Here is a 21,508-nt window from a genome sequence, read left to right on the forward strand (position 1 = left end):
CGGACCAAGGCCTACCAGGCGGGCCTCGAACTCGGCAGGAGCAGGAGCAGGGGGGGTAGCACGGGCGCAGTCAGGTGGAGCTACACGGCGTGGGGAGTGACCTGCCTGGAATAAGGGTTAATGGTTCAGAACAACTGGGATGCTTTTAAAGCCTCATTTAGAGCCTTTACTATTGCTTATTCTGCATGGGAAAAGAAATTACTCAATGCTAAATATCATGAAACTCTGCAAAAGATTAAGACCCTGGAACAGAATTACTTTTCCTCTAAATCTTCCTCCACTCCGCAAGAATTGATTAAAGCCAAATCTACCTTGAATAAATTGGCCACTGTTGATGCTTGTAACATTATCCTTAAGATTAAATCTAAATTTCATGGAGGCCAAAATAAGGTGCGGAAAATGTTAGCCAACTATTTAAAAATCAAATCAAAACGTACAAATATTGGGCCTATCCATTCAGAAACAACTAACAAACTTCTTTCCTCAGATTCAGACTTTGTAGATACATTTCAATCCTATTATGAAGTTTTATATACAGAAGACACAACTTCTTCCAGAAAAGATTTTGAGACTTTTTTCCAAGGTATCGCTAAACCCCCATCCCTTTCTGAGAATTTCTTACCTCTTGAAAATGATATCTCCCTTGAGTAGATTACAGATGCTCTTAAATCTTTAAAAAAAGGCCAAAGCCCCAGGACCAGATAGTTTCTCAGTTGAACTACTCTCAACTTCTTTCACAATCTCTGCCCCTTAAAATTATTAGATCTTTTTAAATAATTTCTCTCCAACTCTAAAGCATGCTGTTCTTTTTTAGAAGCCCTTATTGTGGTCATTCCCAAACTAGATAAAAGCTTTTCCTTCTGTAAAAAGTTTGGACCCATTTCACTGATTAATTCTGATTGTAAAATGTTTGCAAAGATTTTAGCTTCCCGCTTAGAGAAGATCATCCCACACCTCAAAAAACCAGATCAAGCTGGCTTTATTAAAGGCTGAGTTGCTTCTGATAACGCTAAAATGTTTTAAAATATTCTTGCCCTTGGACAAAAGTACTCTTCCCCTTTAGCTGCCCTTTCACTCAATGCTGAAAAAGCTTTTGACCGCAAAAGTTGGCAATATATGCGCTAGCCTCTTAACTGGTTTGGTTTCGATCAAAAGTTTATTTCTTATATCAAATTATTATATACTGCTCCACGTACTTGTGTGTTTGTCACCAGTCTTTTTACTTCATACTTTCAGTTACAAAGAGGCACCCGTCATGGCTGCCCCCTTTCCCCATTACTTTTTCTCCTTTGTTTAGAACCATTTCCTGAACGTGTTAGACATAACCCTGATATTACTGGCTTTAAACTTAACTCTCATGAAATGAAACTTTCTGCATATGCAGACGATATTTTGATTTACTTGTCCAATCCCTGCAACTTCCTTCCCCATTTTGTACAAGAGATTGCTTTATTTTTCAACTGTTTCTAGATACAAATCTTAATTTTTCCAAAACTGAGATTTTACCTCTAAATTCATCCTGTTACCTATACATGTTTGATACAATTAACTCCACTTAGTGCCTCAAAATATTAAATTTTTAGGAACATGGTTTTCATCAAATATTCCCGATACCTCAAGCTCACCAATTTAATATCTACTTGGTCCCCATTATTTTTATCCTGGTGGGGCAGGCTTGACAATTAAAATAATGATGGTTTCTCAGGTACGTTTCATGCTCTCAAAGTTAACTTTTAAAATTCCTAATTACTGTTTTTCTCAGATTATTTCTATCTGTACCAAATTTCCGTGGAATAATAAATGTACTTGTATTGCTCTATTTAAATTAATTTGTCCAAAATCAGAGGGCGGTGTCTGTATTCCTGATTTTAAATTATATTACTCTGCTTTTTTGATCTGTCAATTTTATGCCGTTTTATCCTATTCTATATGGTTTATAAATATATTACATTTTACCACAAATCTTTTTACTACAAACACTGGAAGGAGAAGGGTATTTCTTAAGTACATCAGTTGATAGTTAACAACTCGATTATATCCTTTGCCCAATTACAAGAGAAATGTAACCTTCCTGACTCTTATATTCATCAATATAATACATTATCCCATGTTCTTCAAACCTTTTTGCTAAATGTATTCCCCAATCCTGCTCCTATTTCACTTACCCCTACTACACCCTTATTTCAAGTTCCCTATGATCCCACTCCCAGTGCCTCTTTCGTATATAACACTCTTTCCTCCCCTATCATTATTCGGAGTAAATCGATTTACTTTGGGAACAAGACTTATCTCAAACGCTTTCTGTTCATCAATGGGACCGAATGTGGCAAAAGATTTTTAAAACCTCTAAAGCTGCCAATATCACACAATCCCTATATTTCATTTATAACAGAGTTGTAGTTACTCTCCTCTTTTTACACAAAATTGATCACTCTATTTCTTCCCTATGTTGGTCCGGTCTCTCTTCTAAAGGCTCGTTAATGCACTTACTTTATATTGTCCCAAGGTATATGACTTTTGGAAAGATATATGGTCGAAATGTTTATTAATTTTTTCTTGTATTGTTCCATTTGCTATTCACAATATCTTTTTGGGTACTATATCTGCTGAATTTGACCACCTCCCCTCTAAAACTATTTCATTTGACCATTTTATCGCCTTTAAAGTTAAATTAACATGTTGGAAAGAGAACTCTAAAATATCCTTTTTGCTATGGTGGAATTTGATTTGTGATGAACATAGAATTGCTTCTCTTTCTCATTCTTCTATTTTTCTAAAGATTAAATCTGATTTATTATGGTTGCCTTTTACTACATTTTTATCCTCACACTCATCCTTCTCATAACTCTCATTTTTTACTCTATTCTTTTGCCCCTACTTTCTCCTCTCTCTCCTTCCCCCTCCTCTTTTTTCCCTTTATTACCCTTTTGTCTGCTCTTTTTCTTCTCTCTTTTTCTCTATACAAAAAACGATTTGTTTTTTCTGATGGAACACATTCTTTTATTATGTTGATGCAATTCTTCTCCTTTGTTATTTCCTCTTACAATATTTCTTTTTATCATGATATGTACCAATGTTAAGTATTATCTTTGTTCCAAAAGATTTTATCGATTTTTGATGTATTATTTCCTACATCTCTTTCCAGATATGTAATGCTTTAATTATGTGTTTATTACCTCAATAAAAATGATTTTTTTAAAAAGTTTACATTAATCGTTTTACTCTGGAATTTTCAAAACGCACTGCAAGTGCTTGGCATCAGATTTTCCAGTTTACAGTAGAAACTAAAACATGATTCAGCAAACTCCTGTTATAATACCTTGTCAATTCCTTCTGTATGGGCACAATACATATTCATGAAGCATTGAGTAAAAAGATTACCTTGTTGTATATTCTCTCTTACTATCGTGACATGCTCATCTCGGTCTGGGCGTGTATGTTCATGCCAAAATCCCACAACATGGCCCAACTCATGGACTACAATTCCAAACTTATCACAATTTTTGCCAATTGATATGGCTTGAGGACCTCCACCACGACGGCCAACAAACGAGCAGCAACTGAAAGGAATACAAAAACATGATCAGATTTTTGTAGATATGAACTAAAATAAAAATGCACAGTTTCAAATAAGTGGATGGAAATATATAGGTGCAGTACTCTCTGCCAATAGCACCCTACTACTTTCTAAGTCCCTTGGGGGCTACAACAATGGCTCAATTACTTTAATTTTTTCTGTGTTGAGCGGGGGCTAGAGCTAAGGACCAAATTAATTTTATTCCGCACTGCAAATCAAAAGAATTTAAAAAATCATAAGAGAAGGATGTATCTGGGCAATAACTCAATTGACAAGGAAGTCATATTTCAATTATTTACTTACAGGAAATTAGTTCCCCAATTCCAAAAATACACACTCTACTGACCCACGACACAGAGAGCAGAGCCAAGATCCATCGACAAACAATGTCCAAGAGGGTGGCACCAGCTCTTGAGATATATAATAAAAAGTCCCCAGGGGCAGCTTTGTATAGCTCAGAAATAATAGGCTTTGAACACCAAAAAGCTGACAATGGTCAAACATAAGTTCATTAGATCTCTACTGAAACTTCCAGTTAGCATGCCTATGATCCCAATGTGGGTATATTCCAGAAAACAGAGTGTGGACTTCTGACCTACTGGTATCGTTTGTGGACTTCCCCAGCTCTTGAGCCATATCGAGTGGGCCTCAGTGATAATGTCTAATGTGTAAAGCAGTGAAAATTAGTCTCAAGTCTCTGGCATCTGCAATGAAAATACTGTGGCTTACCTGTGTTAACGCTTATAAAACCATATATCAAAAGAGCCACCCAATAATCCCCGTGGGACTGGGTATATTCAATAACAAAAGCACATTGTCCCTAAAGGAAACATTTGAACAATACTAATCATTTATAATAATGTCATATACATGAACATTTAGTCTGACTGCACACAGTGAGGAATACGCTTTTAAAATATAACAGCCACCATCCTCGCAACCTGCGGGACAATCTCCCATTTGGGCAGTTTTTATGGATTCAACGTACCTGCACCAAAAGGGAGGATTATTTCAGGGAGGCGAAAATTCTGCAATCCAAATTAGTTATGAGATCATACCCATATAGACTGGTCAAACATGCCATGAAACGGGCATGGTACTATGACCGGCAAGCGCTGCTGCATAAAGACGGACGACATTCTGAGGCTGAGAATGTGACACACCCCATCACTTGTGTAATGACCTACGGTACTGAGTCTAACCAAATCAAGAAAATAATAAGACAAAATTGGCACCTAATTAGGAAGGTTGAACCTCAATTAGAAATGCCACGGTTTGCCTTCAAAAGGGCCAGGAATTTACGTGATCATCTTGTCAGAGCTTATAAGGAACAAGCGCCCAGTACCATAACAAATCTTTTGGGCCTAGAACCAGTAGTAGGACACTACCTGTGCGGTAGTTGTGCTGCTTGTGCAACTACACAGTCAAAAGCTGCCTTTTAAATGGTAAAGCCAGAACACTTAAACAACATTCAAACTGTCTAACAAAGAATGTAGTGTATTGTATACAGTGCCCATACTCTTTAACATACATTGGAAAAACCACACAAGAAATCAAAAAACGTATTCTACAACATCATTCACGTATTCGTTGTAATGTTACTACTGCTCCCCTTTCAGAACATTATCAAAAGTTATCATACATGCCGTCTGAAATGAAGTGGGTTGTGCTTGAAGATGTAAAGAACACAAAGAGGCGACAAAATGTCGATAAACTGCTCACGCAGAAAGAAAACAAATGTATTTGGTCATGCAGCACAGTAGACAACAGATTGAATTCTAATATTGAATGGCATACGTTAGCCACCTTGAGATGATTACTGAGTGGATTATATTGGTTTTCATATACCAGTTGGAGTTGTAAACTGATCCATTAGGCATGATTTGTTGCTATATTGGCATGATCTTTTTATCATTCATTAACTACCCTGTAATTGCTGTCCTATCGTTGTAATCTGGATGAGGCTCATATCTCTTTGTGTTGTGCACTTCTTTAGTAGTTGTGTGTCACGCTCCTCTATCTTTTGTTGAATTTCAATATGACCTCCTAATTAATTGTATTCTTACTCTGCACATTCCCTCTTTGTATCTGTACATTGTGGGGAATTGAGCCTTTCATCTATTGATGTGTTCAAGCCTTTCCAGTCCTCTTAATTATAGACTGACCCAAGATGGCCGTTGTCTTTTCTAACGTTAGCATGCTATAGAATCGAATATGACTTTACTAAGGTTTGGTCCTAAAAATTAGGTAGTGATAAGTTGTCTCCATGGATGGTGGAGATCTATTATTGGATTTACTATTATTATTTTTCAGATGTTTCTCTGCCCACGAGTATACGTTTGGCAGCCCGTTCTAAGATCGCCGCCGTTGTTTTGTAACGCGATTACGTCATTGCGTGCACAGCGTTCCGTTACTTCTGAAACACCGCTGGTTAGACGGCAACCCCGTACTTCACGGTCGGGCGTCCAGAAATTTAGCGAGGCTGGCTCCTTTACAAGTGAGTACAACGTGTGCCTACTGTGCCCGTTTTTCGGGTGACGGTTTTTCAATTACGACTTTTCAATCATGTTTTCAATCGTTCTTTGACCGGGTATTATTTGGCTAATGGTGTAACACATGTTACTTTACAGGCAATTTCGTGGCTTGTTGTTACGCGAGTAAGAGTATATTGTCTATCATTTGGGTGCATATACTATCAGTAACCCATATTAATTGTTTTGAGGCTAACTTTTGGGCACACGCTGTTGTTGTTCTTTTAGATTACCTTTTTGGCTTGTCTATTACATTCTACAATGTCTTATTGACTAGACATGTAAGTACAGTTGGCTATTGGCTATGGATTTGGCATTAGAAGGTGTTTTATAGATCTTTAAAACCCACTGATTCTTTCACTAAGACGCACTTTCCTTACAAAACGTTAAAGTGACGGAGTGCTTCTTTGAGTGGTTCAGTTTCTTGGCTCAGGTGGTCATTCAAAGGCTTCTTCTCTCATTTCTCACATGAATACACATGTGGTTTTAGTTGGGCAACACAACATTTATATGGTTTAGTTGACACTAGTGGCAGTGGTGCATTTTTGTTTTCTTTATGTGTTGAGCAGACTATATAAAACCTCTTTGAGGCACAGGGATGATATGTATTATTGTTCTTGTTGTTTTTATTACATTAGATGTACATGTGCAACTTCTTCGCCCTGAAGATGGTCCCAAGGATCTGTTAGATCATCGGGGGACCGAAACGTCGACGCCCAGCACTGTTTTGTATATTTGTCAAATACACTGGATGTAAATATGAGTATTCATTCATTCATTTACACTTTATTCGGTTATTTAAGACAGAAAAGAACCATGAAAGTACAAGTAAAAACACAATAGTTATACAATCCAATTTAAATATTTGCTAAACCTAAATAGAGTACATTCAAATGATAGATTTCTGAAATTTAAAAACAGTTTTCAAATATACGGACAGGGATGCTACTGTAAAAATATTATCAAGCCGTTGTAATTCTAAAAAAGCAGGACGACACTGGTTAAAATCCATAATCTTTAGTAAGGGGACAATCCACCTTTTTCTGGATTAGTATAAAATCTGCTAAAGAAAAGAATATGGATGTCTGACTGTTCAGATAGATCATCACAGGGGCACTTAAGTTGTTTACCCCAAAAATTCATGACAGGGAAACTAAAAAGCCTAAAAAGCATGTTAAATCTAAAGCGCGTAAGTAAAAATCTTTCAAAGTTGCTCATAGATAGTCCAATATAGGGTTGCATTTGTTTTGAGATCATTATTAATTAGTCGGCGGCCACAGTTTTTTTCAACATTTCTGTACTAGTTCTTTGGTCACCCAAAAACCTCATGCATGTATCTTTTAGAGTTTTCCTAGGGACAAGATTCATAGATGAGGGATCCTCATAATATTCCAGGTGACCTATGTTTGCCATAAAGGACATTACATAACTTAACCACCTCACTTTGCACCGATTCTCTAGACTCAATGCATCCCTAACAATAGAGCGATTAAAAGCACATTCCTCCGTCGTCCACACCCTGTGCCACAGTAGAACAGGAGCAACCCTGATTATATCTTCTAGAAAAGGTATCCCCAGCTCAACATGGCAAACATAGGTTGATGTGCTTTCAGGGACTGCTAGGAGGAATCTCAGAAGGGTATTCTCCACCGTCGGCAACAGTTTTACATTTCCCCATAGTCCTGCGCTGTAGGTAGCAGTTGACACGCAAGTTGCCCTGTACACAGTGAGGAGTTCCTTTGGTGGTTTTTTACCTATCCTTTTACTAAAACCTTTCAGCGCCCTTATAGATTTACAGAACAGTAAACGCCTGGTATGAATCATATTATTCCATCAACCAGTTTGATCGAATAATACGCCTAGATATGGAAAAGTAGGGGTGGGTTCGAGGGGTTTTTGACCGACATAAATTATTTTCTCTCTTTTATGTTGCCTGCAGCCATAGGTCATGCTAAACATTTTAGTACAGTTTAACTTCAAATTTAGTTTGGACATGAAGACTGTAAAAGTATTAACCATTGTTTGCATGGCCAGCGGGGTCCTGAACATCAGGACCGCATAGTCGGCATACAGGAGAGCCAGAATAGATCTTCTTCCGACAAGCGGCATATCCCTACACTCCTATAAGGTATGTAACTGTTACCACAGATTTTTTACAACGCATACCATTACCACGCATACATTTACAATGCAAGTCATTTTACCACGCATACCTTTACAACGCAATACACTAAAACGCACATACTATTACAACGCATACCATTACAACGTAAGTATTATAGGTAAGTTTATTATCTTTTTTTTAAAAGGGCTGGGTATGGGTTTTGGGGTACAGGGGTATTTTTAGGTTTTAGGGATGGGTATGGGTTTTGGGGTACAGGGGTATTTTTAGGTTTTAGGGCTGGGTATGGGTTTTGGGGTACAGGGGTATTTTTAGGTTTTAGGGCTGGGTTTGGGTTTTGGGGTACAGGGGTATTTTTAGGTTTTAGGGCTGGGTTTGGGTTTTGGGGTACAAGGGTATTTTTAGGTTTTAGGGCTGGGTATGGGTTTGGGGGTACAGGGGTATTTTTAGGTTTTAGGGCTGGGTATGGGTTTTGGGGTACAGGGGTATTTTTTTGGTTTTAGGGCTGGGTATGGGTTTTGGGGTACAGGGGTATTTTTAGGTTTTGGGGCTGGGTTTGGGTTTTGGGGTACATGGGTATTTTTAGGTTTTAGGGCTGGGTTTGGGTTTTGGGGTACAGGGGTATTTTTAGGTTTTAGGGCTGGGTTTTGGGGTACAGGGGTATTTTTAGGTTTTAGGGCTGGGTTTGGGTTTTGGGGTACAGGGGTATTTTTAGGTTTTAGGGCTGGGTTTGGGTTTTGGGGTACAGGGGTATTTTTAGGTTTTAGGGCTGGGTTTGGGTTTTGGGGTACAGGGGTATTTTTAGGTTTTAGGGCTGGGTATGGGTTTTGGGGTACAGGGGTATTTTTAGGTTTTAGGGCTGGGTTTGGGTTTTGGGGTACAGGGGTATTTTTAGGTTTTAGGGCTGGGTTTGGGTTTTGGGGTACAGGGGTATTTTTAGGTTTTAGGGTATTTTTAGGTTTTAGGGCTGGGTATGGGTTTTGGGGTACAGGAGTATTTTTAGGTTTTAGGGCTGGGTATGGGTTTTGGGCTACAGGGGTATTTTAAATATATATTTACAAATACTAAAATTAAAATTAATTTCATTAATATAATTATTTAATAATTAAATAATGAATAATTAAATTAAATATTACAAAAATAATTATTTAAAATATATATTAATATTATATACTCACCTATACTTACGTTGTAATGGTATGCGTTGTAATAGTATGTGCGTTGTAGTGTATTGCGTTGTAATGGTATCCGTTGTAAAATGACCTGCGTTGTAAAAAATCCGTTGTAATGGTATGCGTGCTAAAAGTACGCGTTGTAACATCATATATCCCTTCTATAATAGTACTCTTTCCAGGTCATTAATGTAAATTGTAAAGAGAAAAGGAGCAAGGACACAGCCTTGCCGCACCCCTCTCGCGACACTAAAGGTGTCAGTACACTCTCCGTTTTTCCCATATCTAACTCGGGCAGTAGCCCCTGCATAAAGTTCTCTGAGGTTATTAATTATGTTTATATGTACCCCTAAATTCTGTAGTATCCGCCATAGCTTGGAATGGGAGTCAAAAGCCGACGTCAAGTCGACAAAAGTTAAAAACATACGACCACCCTTGGCTGTAGCATATTTTTCTGTAAGTATATGCAGGTTAAGGCATTGGTCAATTGTACCCAGCCCCTTCCTAAAACCGTACTGCAGTTCACTAATTATGGAATGCTCCTCTGCCCATGCTTGCAGCCTATTTAAAATTACTCGACCAAAAATCTTAATGGTAGAGTCAAGTAGTGAGATAGGGCGAAAGCAGTGACAGCTAGATCTATTGCCCTTTTTAAATATGGGAACAATAATTGACTCACACCATGAAGGAAGCAGACCCTTGGAACAAGTAGCATTAAAAACCTGGGTAAGGAGCGGGCCCCAAAGATCCATGTTGTTCTTATATAAAGATCAACTGGAACGCCATTGGGCCCGGCGCCTTAACTCCAGCGCTAGCCTTTATGCTTGCTTCTACTTCATTTAAGGTAATATCCAATGCTATCAAGGTTCTAGTCTGTACCATTTCGGTCCCAACATAATCCTGGGTATGAGGTTGTACCCATCCACTCTCCTGCCGATACAGTTCTTCAAAATGTCTAACCCACTCATTTTCGGGGATGGCTATTTCCACCCTAGCCTTAACATTATCAGAAAAGAGGGGCGCATTTACTATCTTCCAGAATGCTGCCGAATCTTTATTCTGGGAGGCCTCACACAATGCTACCCAAGCTTCCTTTTTAATAGTTTCCTTCCTTATTTTTAAAGTTCTCTTGTAATCCTTCTGTAATACTTTAACAAGGTTAATATCTCTTAAGGGAGCATTTAAGGCGCGCTTAAGTTTTGAGTAGGTTTTTGTACAATCAGTATCAAACCAGCTTGATAATTTTCTTTAAAATTTTTGGATTCCACCCGAAACTATCTTTGATGTTTTCAACAATAGTCCTAAAGTTTGTAATGACTGCTAAGACATCCGCATTTACATTTAAATATACATTAAAACTAGAGATACATTTTTTTATTAATTGGGTCAAAAAATCACCCGGAACAATTTTACTCCATTTTAAGGAATAGCCATTCTGCCTGCTCAAGACAATATCATTTATATGCACAATCGGTGCAAGTAACCTGGGCTTATCATTAGTTAAATCTGCAATCTCTAAACTTAGAGGGAAGTGATCACTTAAAGGGTTATCCAAAGTTCTTAAGTCCTGGACCTTTCCACCATAGTTGGCTGAAATTAATACAAAATCTATGGTGGTGTAAGCACCTCTCCCATTAAAGGTTGGACAAAATGGGACATCACTACAGCCGATTGTATTGGCAAAACCCAAGTCATATGCAAATAATAGTTAATTTAGATAGTTTTCACAGATGGTGTGTTCAAAATGGCTCAGGCTTGTATCCCCATTCAACATAAGGCCACAGGTACCATTTTCCCCACGTTTACACAGATTACAATTAAAGTCCCCACCCCATATAATACAGACTGTTTTTGCACTTCCTTCAAGCAGATGCTTAATGTTTTTACCTAGGGTTGTAAATATTTCTTCCATAATTACCACCGGTATATTGTTATAAAAATTCACAATAATCACATAGAGGTGCGGCTCAATAGTTACTCTAATTATGTGATAGTACCTATTGTCAAAGACCATTTCAATCTTACGACACTTAAATTGGTTTGAAACATAAGTACAATGACCCCCTTTAGCCCTCCCGTGAGTTGAGCCAATTGCAGGGGAATGGAAGGTTTTAAAACCACATAAGTGTATGGCCTCTAGTGTCCAGGTCTCTTGTAGACAGACAATATCATACATATTTACCAGCTTAACCCAATTGATATTCGATATTTTAGTTTTAAGTCCAGCAATATTCCAAAATAATACTGGTCAAACACCCATCCTTTTCCCAACCTCCACTATACCTGGGGTGCCAAAGTTATCCGCAACCTCAGATGTTAATAAGTTTGCGCCATTACCACCGTTAGTCATAGAGCCTGTGCTTTTAATATTAGTTTCACCTAAATCTTTTTCCTGTTCAACCCTCATTTTTTGGGCCATTACGGTGACTTTCCCCTAGATCAAACTTCCCTTTTCCATGGGGCTATCCAGTTTTTCAATATGTGGGCTGAGCTCAAGTCAATTAACCGCTTCTAGTCCCTGCAGAGTGTCATAACAATTAAATGTGGGAATGCCAAAATCACTGTACTGCGCAGGGATTGGGCCTCTTTGATACTTTGATCTCGCATATAATCTGGTAAAGGGCATATTAAAGGCAGAGCATGGGTAAAAATAATTCAAGTTAAGACTTTGGATACCCCCATCATCTCTGTGGTCTTGCCAATCACACATATATCTGACCGCCCGCATATCTCTGAAATTGACAATGATGCAGTCCCCACTTTGCTCCTTTACTCTCTGGCCTATCCAACTCACTCTATGGACGAATATAATCTTGGCAATCACATTCGCCGGGAGTGGTCTATTTTTATTGAGCCAGAAGGTGACTTTATTTTTTATTTCGCTATAAGATTCAGTTTTACCCTTTTGACACTCTGGTACCCCAGTCAATATTATCGTGTATGGAGCCGATTCAGGCAGGAGGTTAATACCAGGGAGCGTTATTTTTCCATTGTCTAATTTCCTGATGTCGGTTCCTCGACTAATTATTTCCCCAGATCCTACCACTGCTACCCAGTTCTTTCCAGCTTCCCCTTCAGGTTCTTTTACTGCTTCTTGGGAAACTGCTGTTGCCGTATCTATCCCTTTCCTAAGCTTGTTTCCTTTAACTGATTTTGCCCCATTCACTATAGCAGTTGTTAAGGGGGCAACGTGTGGAAGGTCAATACTAGGCCTGATTGATGTTCTAACTTGTGTTTCAGCGCCAGTATTCCGCATATTTGCCACAAGAGCTTCCAATATTTGCTTGTTACATGTGGCAACCTGTTCTAATTTCCCCCAACTTTTGTTTATTACTTTTATCCTTTCAATCAGTGGTAAAATTAGGGACTTCATGACCTGCTCAACTTGTTCCCAGAAGTCCTCCGTGATTTGTGATGTGAGGGAATATCGCTTCGATGGCAGTGTAGTGGTAATAATAGTAGGTATTACAGGCGATCCAGAAACCTCTTTATTTATGGTTGGTTTGAAAGGCAGAGTTGGTTTACCCCCTTTATTAGTGGTCTTACTTATTTTTGGGCATCTTTCCTTATGCAAACCTCCCCCTCGCTTCCGTTTACCAGTTAGTGGTTGACATATTGGTTGTTTTTTATTAAGTATTTCAGTTTGAACATTAGGGGTACTTGTCGCTACCGACCCAGTGTCTGATAAAGAGATACTTTCTCTTGTCGTATTAACCGTAACCTGGGCTGCAGATTCAACAGACCCATCACTCAGTTCCAACCCAATGTTGCCGTTTGATGGTGGCGAGTGTAATAACTCAGGTGTTTTTGCTGCCATGATATTGCCCAACGACGATCTCTTTGAGTACAAAGGTTCTAGAGAGAGTCGCCTTTCCGTGAGGGCAATTTCTCGTTCTAGGACTACCGCAGCTCTAGTTATAAATTGATCTAGAGTTCCAGTGACCATCCCACCGACAGTAGCTGGGGCTACCTTTCTACCCTTCCCAGATCTTAACGCCATTACCCTGAGCGTTAAATGGCTTTGTTTACTTCAGGCACTCAGCGACAGCTATAACATACAACACAAAATTAGACTAATTATGAACAAACTGAATAATGAGGAAACGCCAAACAAGACTCTCACTTAGCAAATGTCTCATTAGAGGGGTGAATGTTAATATGACTATATGCTATGTTTAATTCTCATTATTATGTTTTTTTGATTATTCAAATATTCATGCGAAAGGTGCTCTATATACTACTGTCAAATGATGTATGACTTTTATTGGTAGTATGTGTGTTGCCAGATGTTAATTTGTTGATGACACTCCAAGTGGAAATCAAAATATTAAATAGTACACCGTTTTGATACATTCAGGTATATTTACATGTATTCCCTGTGGCCAGTCAGACTAAATGTTCATGTATATGACATTATTATAAATGATTAGTATTGTTCAAATGTTTCCTCTAGGGACAATGTGCTTTTGTTACCTGTGTTAAAGCATTATTGGGGACACTGGGTAAGGAGAAATGTTGGTCCTCCCCCAAAGAGAGGTGCACAACATCTAAAGCAGGCCTAAAAACATGAACTGGGAGTATGTAGCTGTTCATACTGTGATTAAGTGTAGATGAATTTTAACAATTTAATTCAAAGATGTCAAACCATGTCCCCTTTATGAGCCTACAATTGATCAAAATACGTCCTCTCTTGATGTAAATTGTACATCAATCACTCAATCAATAAATCAATCAATCATGTGTTTGTAGAGTGCGACTACTCCCCCCTGAGGGTCTCAAGGCGCTGCAAAGGAGGGGAGGTGCAGGTTCAAGGCCATCATGGAGGAGGTCTGTCAAAGAGCTATGTTTTGAGGTTTTTTGTGCAGATTGGGAGTGATGTGGTCTGTCTGAGGTGGAGCGGTAGGGTGCACCAGGCTCTGACCGCGAGGAAGGAGAAGGAGTAGCCTCCTGATCTGGACTTCCTGGTGTGGGGGACCACGGTGCAGGAGCTGGGCTGATCGAAGGGCCCTTTGGGGTGCGTGGAATTCAAGTTGGCTGTTCAGCTATTCACGTCCAGTGTTGTAGAGGGCTTTGTGTGCATGGGTGAGAGTCTTGTAGGTGATTCTGGTCTCGATCATCAACACCTCCTTCGAGACAGCAACCTTTCCGGAGAGTCATCAACACCTCCTTTGAGACAGCATCCTTCCCGGAGAGCTGGAAGCATGCCGAGATCAACGCCTTACTCAAGAAACCCAAGGCAGGCTCCAAGGACCTCAAGAACTTTTGGCCCATCTCCCTACTCCCGTTCCCGGCAAAGGTCATCGAGAAGACCATCAACGAACAACTGTCCCGCTACCTCGAGGTGAACAATATCCTGTACCCTTCCCAGTCCGGGTTCCGCAGCAACCACAGCACCGAGATTGCCCTCATCACCGCCCCGATGACATCAAGTCCTTGCTGTACAACGTAGAAACGGCGGCCCTCATCCTCCTGGACCTGTCAGCCGACTTCAACATAGTCTGCCACCACACACTACGAACACGCCTCCACAACGCCTGGATCCAAGAGAATGATAAGTTTTAACGGGGTATACCCTAAAACTACCTGACCTGGGTCAATAATTAGGTACATATGAAAAGGGGTCAGTGTCTATTTCTTTCAAAAACACCAAATGTCCAATATATAAATTACGTATCTCAGATATTGATCAGTCCAATATTCAATGCACATTTTATTTGGCAGAGAAGTAAGCGGAAGCTTAGCATCCATCAATAAGTTCCATGTATTATTAATTTCATTAAACCTTCGGTGAGAAACATAAATGAGTTTTTAAACAGGGTCATATATGCCTTTTATCAATCAAAGTTATAAAATAGTATTTACATGAATATCGGCACACTCTCAGTGAAAAAAGAAAGGTAGTTAGGTGGGATGGGTGTGATGGGATAAGTGTGGGGACTGGGTAAAGGTGTTGAGATCGTAACACAATCACAATAGAACTCAATAGGACCTTTACAGTCTAAATTAGATCAACAGTTCCATATATCTCTTTTCACAGATAGGTGAAGAATAGAACCACCGGGGCGCTGTAACGATCTGCACACCCTTTTAGCTGCAACAAACGTTTTGAAACGCACCGGACATGAATCCCAAATTTGACTGGATGATAGTCTCACCCCAGTTGAATCGCTCACAATAGGAACCTAAGGAGGTCCTACCAATAATGCCACTGGATGGCCAAATGCAAAGCGCTCTCGTCTTGTTAATGTCCTGATGAAGACCCCAGAATGAGGTTTCAACCAACCCTTACACAACGCGGGGTCGAAACGTAGACCGTTGTACACCACCTCTCTAAACATAGGAGGAAAACAAATGGAGTAAAGCCTATCCTATGTGAAAAGAGATATATGGAACTGTTGATCTAATTTAGACTGTAAAGGTCCTATTGAGTTCTATTGTGATTGTGTTATGGTCACAACACCTTTACCGAGACCCCACACTTATCCCATCACACCCATCCCACCTAACTACCTTTCTTTTTTCACTGAGAGTGTGCCGATATTCATGTAAATACTATTTTATAACTTTGATTGATAAAAGTTATATATGACCCTGTTTAAAAACTCATTTATGTTTCTCACCGAAAGTTTAATGAAATTAATAATACATGGAACTTATTGATGGATGCTAAGTTTCCGCTTACTTCTGTGCCAAATAAAATGTGCATTGAATATTGGACTGGTCAATATCTGAGATACGTAATGTATATATTGGACATTTGGTGTTTTTGAAAGAAATAGACACTGACCCCTTTTCATATGTACCTGGATCCAAGAGAAGTCACTGGACTGGACCACCTCCTTCCTCTCCGGCAGAACACAGAGCATCCGCCATCCCCCCTTCCACTCCGAAGCCACTGAGATCATCTGCGGCGTACCCCAGGGCTCATCCTTCAGCCCAACTCCGTTTAACATCTACATAGCACCGCTCACCCACATTGCCCGTCGGGCCGACCTCAACATCATCTCCTACGCCGATTACACCCAGCAGATACTCTCCTTCACAAAGGACCCCCACACCGCCAAAACCAACCTTCACAAAGGAATGAAGGCCGTCGCTGACTGGATGAGGAACAGCCGACTGAAGCTGAACTCGGACAAGATGGAGGTTCTCATCCTCTGGTCCACCCCTTCGGCCTGTGAAGACTCCTGGTGGCCGACCACACTGGAAACTGCTTCAGCACCCACCGACCATGCCCCAACCTGAGTCATCCTCGACTCAACCCTCTCCATGACTATACAGGTCAACCCAGTCTCCTCCTCCTGCTTCAACACCCTCTGCATGCTCTGCAGGATCTACACGTGGATCCCCACTGAAACAAGAAGAACGGTCACCCAGGCCGTCGTCAGCAGCAGGTTGGACTAAAGAAATGCCCTCTACACAGGAGCCTCAGCGAAACTCCTGAGATGGCTCCAACGAATCCAGAACGCCTCTGCACGCCTGATCTTCGACAACCCTCGCTGCAGCCATATCACACCCCATCTGAGAGACCTGCACTGGCTCCCGGTCAACAAATTTCAAGCTCCTCACCCACGCACACAAGGCACTCCACAACACCGGACCAAAGCACCTCAACTGACGACTCAGCTTCTACACCCCCACCCGCTAGCTCCACACCGCCGACCTCACCCTCGCCACAGTCCCCAGCTTCTGAAGAGCACCTTCAGCGGCAGATCGTTCTCTCTCCTCGCCGCCAAGACCTGGAACAGCCACCCCATCCAATTACGGCAGACCCAAGACCTGCTGACCTTCAGAAAACTCCTCAAGACCTGGCTTTTCGAGCAATAGCAGCATTCCCCACCCCAGCGCCTTGAGACCCTCATGGGTGAGTAGTGCGCATTACAAATGATATGTTTGATTGATTGATTGATTGATGGGGAGCCAATGGACTGTGCACAGGTGCTGGAGGATGTGGCAGTGTCTTGGCAGGTTGAGGACCAGTCTTGCAGAGGTCTTCTGGATGTTTTGTAACTTGCGGCTGAGATTTTTGTTTATTCCGGCGTAGAGTGTGTTGCTGTAGTCAAGTCTGCTGGTGACGAGGGTGTGACTGGCGGTATTTCTGTGCTCGAGGGGGATCCATTTGAAAGTCTTACATAGGAGGCGGAGTGTGTGGAAGCAGGATGATGCGATGGAGTTGATCTGATGATCCATTTCTAATTTGGAGTCCAGAAATAATCAGAGGTTGCGTGTGTGGTCCATGGGAGTGGGCGGGTTTCCGAGGGCAGGGTACCACCAGGTGTCATTCCATGCGATGGGGTGTGGGCCAATGATGAGTTCCTCTGTTTTGTCAGTGTTAAGTTGTAGGCAGCTGCTTTTCCTCCATTTGGTGACTGCTTCCATGCCTTCTTGAAAGTTTTGCTTGGCTACATTGGGTTTATTGGATAGGGAGAAAAGGAGTTGGGTGTCCTCTGCATATGAGACAATTTTGAGTCTGAGTGTTCTGACGATGGGGGCGAGTGGAGCCATGTAGATGGTGAAGAGCGTGGGGCTGAGGGAGGATCCCTGGGGGACTCAACAGGTGGTTGGTGTAGGGTCCGAGAGGAAAGGAGGGAGTCTCACCCACTGAGTACTGCCAGAGAGGAAGGAGTGGATCCAGTCGAGGGCCTTGCCCCCGGATTCCTGCGTTGTGAAGTCTGCGTGTTAGGGTGGAGTGAGAGACTGTGTTGAAGGCCACTGTAAGGTCGAGAAGGATGAGGGCTACTGTCTCTCCTCTGTCCAGGAGGGAGTGGATGTCATCTGTAGCGGCGAGGAGGCTGGTTTCTGTGCGATGTTTTTTTCTGAAGCCCGATTGGGAAGGATCGAGGATGTTGTGCTCTTCGATGACCGCGGCGAGTTGGCTGCTGATGGCTTTCTCGATTACTTTCGCTGTGAACTGGAGCAGGGAGATTGGTCGGTAGTTTTTGAGATCGGTGGGGTCCGCTGAGGGCTTCTTCAGGAGGGGGTTGATCTTGGCGTGCTTCCAGTCATCGGGGTAGGAGGCGTTCACGAGGGAGTGGTTGATGGTGTGACGAAGCATGGGCGCGATGGTGTCGGCGGCTCTGTTGAACATGTGGTGGGGGCAGGGATCTGTGGTGGCACCGGAATAGATTGACTTCATTGTCTTCAGTATGTCTTCGGTTGTGAGGGCTTTCCAGCTATCAATTGTTGGCTTCAGGGTGTCGGGGTAGTTGGTGAGGGTTCAGTGTGTTGGTCGTCTACGTCAAAGTTGTTGTAAATCAAGTTCAGATACAAGACTCTCCTAACTAGAACTAAAAGGTTCTTAGTACATGGTCATTGGAATACTCTGGGGGTGTTCAGCCTTGCTTGTGCAGGAACTTCAGAATTTCTAACCTATGTCCTATTTTTCTGTCTGGTGTATCAAACCCAAAGAGCAAAATGGAAAGTTCCTCTACGAAGGAACTTGGGAACCAGATTGCACTTGGAAGTCTTTAGGATCGTTAGCATTGACACAAGTAGAGTGGTGGTCCATACCATTGCCAAATTGATGATGTCAGTATGGACTAGACTATGCAAGTGTATCCAAGGCAGTAAGCAGCTGTTACACCACCTGTGGTCTACTGTTTTAAAATCTCTATAGACATAATGAATTGAGATAAGACTTGATAACTTGTGCCCCCAAACCAACTTTAGCATACGTTATACCAACTGTGATTTTTCAGACCAGAAAACACCATTTGGAAAATTGTTTTAAACTATGATTGCACTTTACTGCCTTTTCCACCTTTGACCTTTACAAATAAGGGAGCTCACATGTACCACCCTATTTGGGCAATGTCAAGTCAGTTTAACAGTGCTAATGTTGACGTTATTGTCCATTATCAGGAGTTTGCACATTACATCTTTGTCCAATGTTGAATGTGGCCTTTTAGCTTATTTGCATTGTGCCTGTTTACTTGAAGCGAATGTTCTTTTAAAGCATTAGCACTTTAAGATGTGGTTATTATGTACCATTTTTAATTGCTGTCATTTATTTTTTCTGTAGGAGAAGGGAAGTAGTTCAAAGTGAAGCTCTGTAAGGGTTACAAAGAATAGCTTTTTTAAGTCTTTTAGTACTGAAGTTTTTTTAACCCAAGTTTTAATTTTTGAAATGGTTCATCAACTTGAATATATGAAATGCACATATTGCTATCCTGAATCAGGGTTTTGGGAGCAGTCTTAGCATTTATCAAGAATTGACTTTGTGGGAGCACTTTTTGTCTGTTTTGTATAATGATCTTATTGGCTTTAAAATTTCCATGCAACTCATTGGGTTTGATTTACTGTTTTTTCAAAAAGCATTTTTTTGCCAATGTCTTTGGTGCCATTTGACAAATCTTTGCAAAATGTTCAAAACTAATGGCCCACTCACTTCAGCTTGTGTGTTGACAATGTTCAGGTGATTTGTCAAGTGGGGGCAGAGAAAAAGGGGAGGGTCCAAAAATGTGTTTTCTCCATGTTAATTTCCATAGGAAAGTTTATACAAGGCTACAGCCCTAACTGCTGAACGAAATTCCACCAAATTTGGAAAAAAGGTAGCTCTTGGTTCCGAAAGCACTCTTTTGGTTTAATGGTGTAAATCCATTCAGTAGTTTCTGAGAAATTTGAACATTTCGCCGATATACAATTGTGGCCACAGTGAATCTGTGACCCCTCCTGATCCTGTGCCTGCAATCTGAGTGGCTACCAACACTTCAAAACAGTAAGTGTTGGCAGCCATCTTGGGACTCAGTTGAACCTAGTCACACGAAAAAGGTCATAAAAAAGTAAAAAAATCAAGAAAAAGGGCGGGAATCGGAAATCAGGCTGAATATTTTTTTTTAAGGAAGCTCGTAATCCCCTGCTTCTTTTTCTTTAAGCCCCCGTGTGGGCCAGGTCCAGAGGGCAAGACAAAATAATGATGAGGGCCCCACGTGGGCTCCCGCAGCCCTAGGGACCTCCACCACAGGGCTTATACATACAATGTGGGGGGCTACAAGGCACCCCGCAGGCCCAGGGATCCCCCCCCCTGGATATATTTTACAAAATCAATGTGTGAGGGTACGTCTGCCCTCATGCAGCCCCATGGACTGCCACCTTTGAGGGGATATGTTTGTGAAATGCGGGGTGACACACAGCCCACCCAGAGCCCCGGGGACCACCACCCTCGCAGGCTAAGTATAAAAGAGATGTGGGGGGCTCCTGCACCTTCACGGAGCACCAGGGACCGTCACCTCCCTGGGGCTATTTGAAAGATGGGAGGGGGACCCGCAAGGCCCCAAACCTAGAGCCATAAATGGCCTTGGGGACCGCCACCCCCCAGGACGACTCCGTCATTGTCCTGTGGTGCACACCCCGGGACATTGCAGTTTGCTATGGCATGGGGGAAGCACTGCTCCTGCCATGCCATAGCAAACTCTGCTTCGCCTCATGGAAGCAAGAGCGGAATTGCTTTTGGGCAGCCCATCAGTGATGTCATTTGAGATGTCATCAGTGAGGTCACTGACCATGTCATGAGTGATGCAATATGTGAGGTCATAAGCAATGCGTTGCGAGGGCGCAAGCTATAGTTAACTCAGTTAACTATAACGGCTGAATTTCTCTGGTTTTATAGGAGTAAAATATAGTCACTGAAATGCCAAAGGGTGAGGTTAGAGTTAGGTGAAAATGGTAGCTGAAAATGCCATTTGAAAGAAAATGATTTAAAAAAAATGACCATTCTATATACTGAGCCAAGTATACACTAGTCAGTCAGTCAGTCAGTCAGTCAGTCAGTCATACTACATACTACATCACACATGATATTTTCAATGACTAACTGATTAAATCACTCAGGACATCATCCAATGAGTATGATAGTTTGCTACTTGCTCCGGATGCTGAAAGCTGAGCTACATTCTCAACACTGAAAGGTATCTAGAGCATATATAAGCGCCAAGGAGGCAAAGCATGTTGCAAAAGCTTACACTCATTAGCAGTACGAAAGGTACAGAAAATTAGCTTGATATGTAGCTAGCTAAATACCTTACAGTATGATAAGTGTATAGAAAACTGGCACACTTATTGGATGATATCATCAGTGATATCATCAATGAGGTAATTTGAGATGTTA

The 21,508-nt window shown here is 41.3% G+C and overlaps 1 protein-coding gene across 1 annotated transcript in view; it reads right to left on the bottom strand.

The window, feature by feature from the left end:
• TLL2 (tolloid like 2) overlaps nucleotides 1-21,508 on the bottom strand; it is a 2,097,051-nt gene that overhangs the window by 1,030,171 nt on the left and 1,045,372 nt on the right. Inside the window, exon 6 of the mRNA XM_086922321.1 lies at nucleotides 3,382-3,560. Coding sequence (XP_086778447.1) covers nucleotides 3,382-3,560 — 179 coding nt within the window. The remainder of the gene's footprint in view (nucleotides 1-3,381; nucleotides 3,561-21,508) is intronic.

Source organism: Lissotriton vulgaris, chromosome 5 (genome assembly GCF_964263255.1).
Source record: "Lissotriton vulgaris chromosome 5, aLisVul1.2, whole genome shotgun sequence".
Classification (NCBI taxonomy): Eukaryota; Metazoa; Chordata; class Amphibia; order Caudata; family Salamandridae; genus Lissotriton; species Lissotriton vulgaris.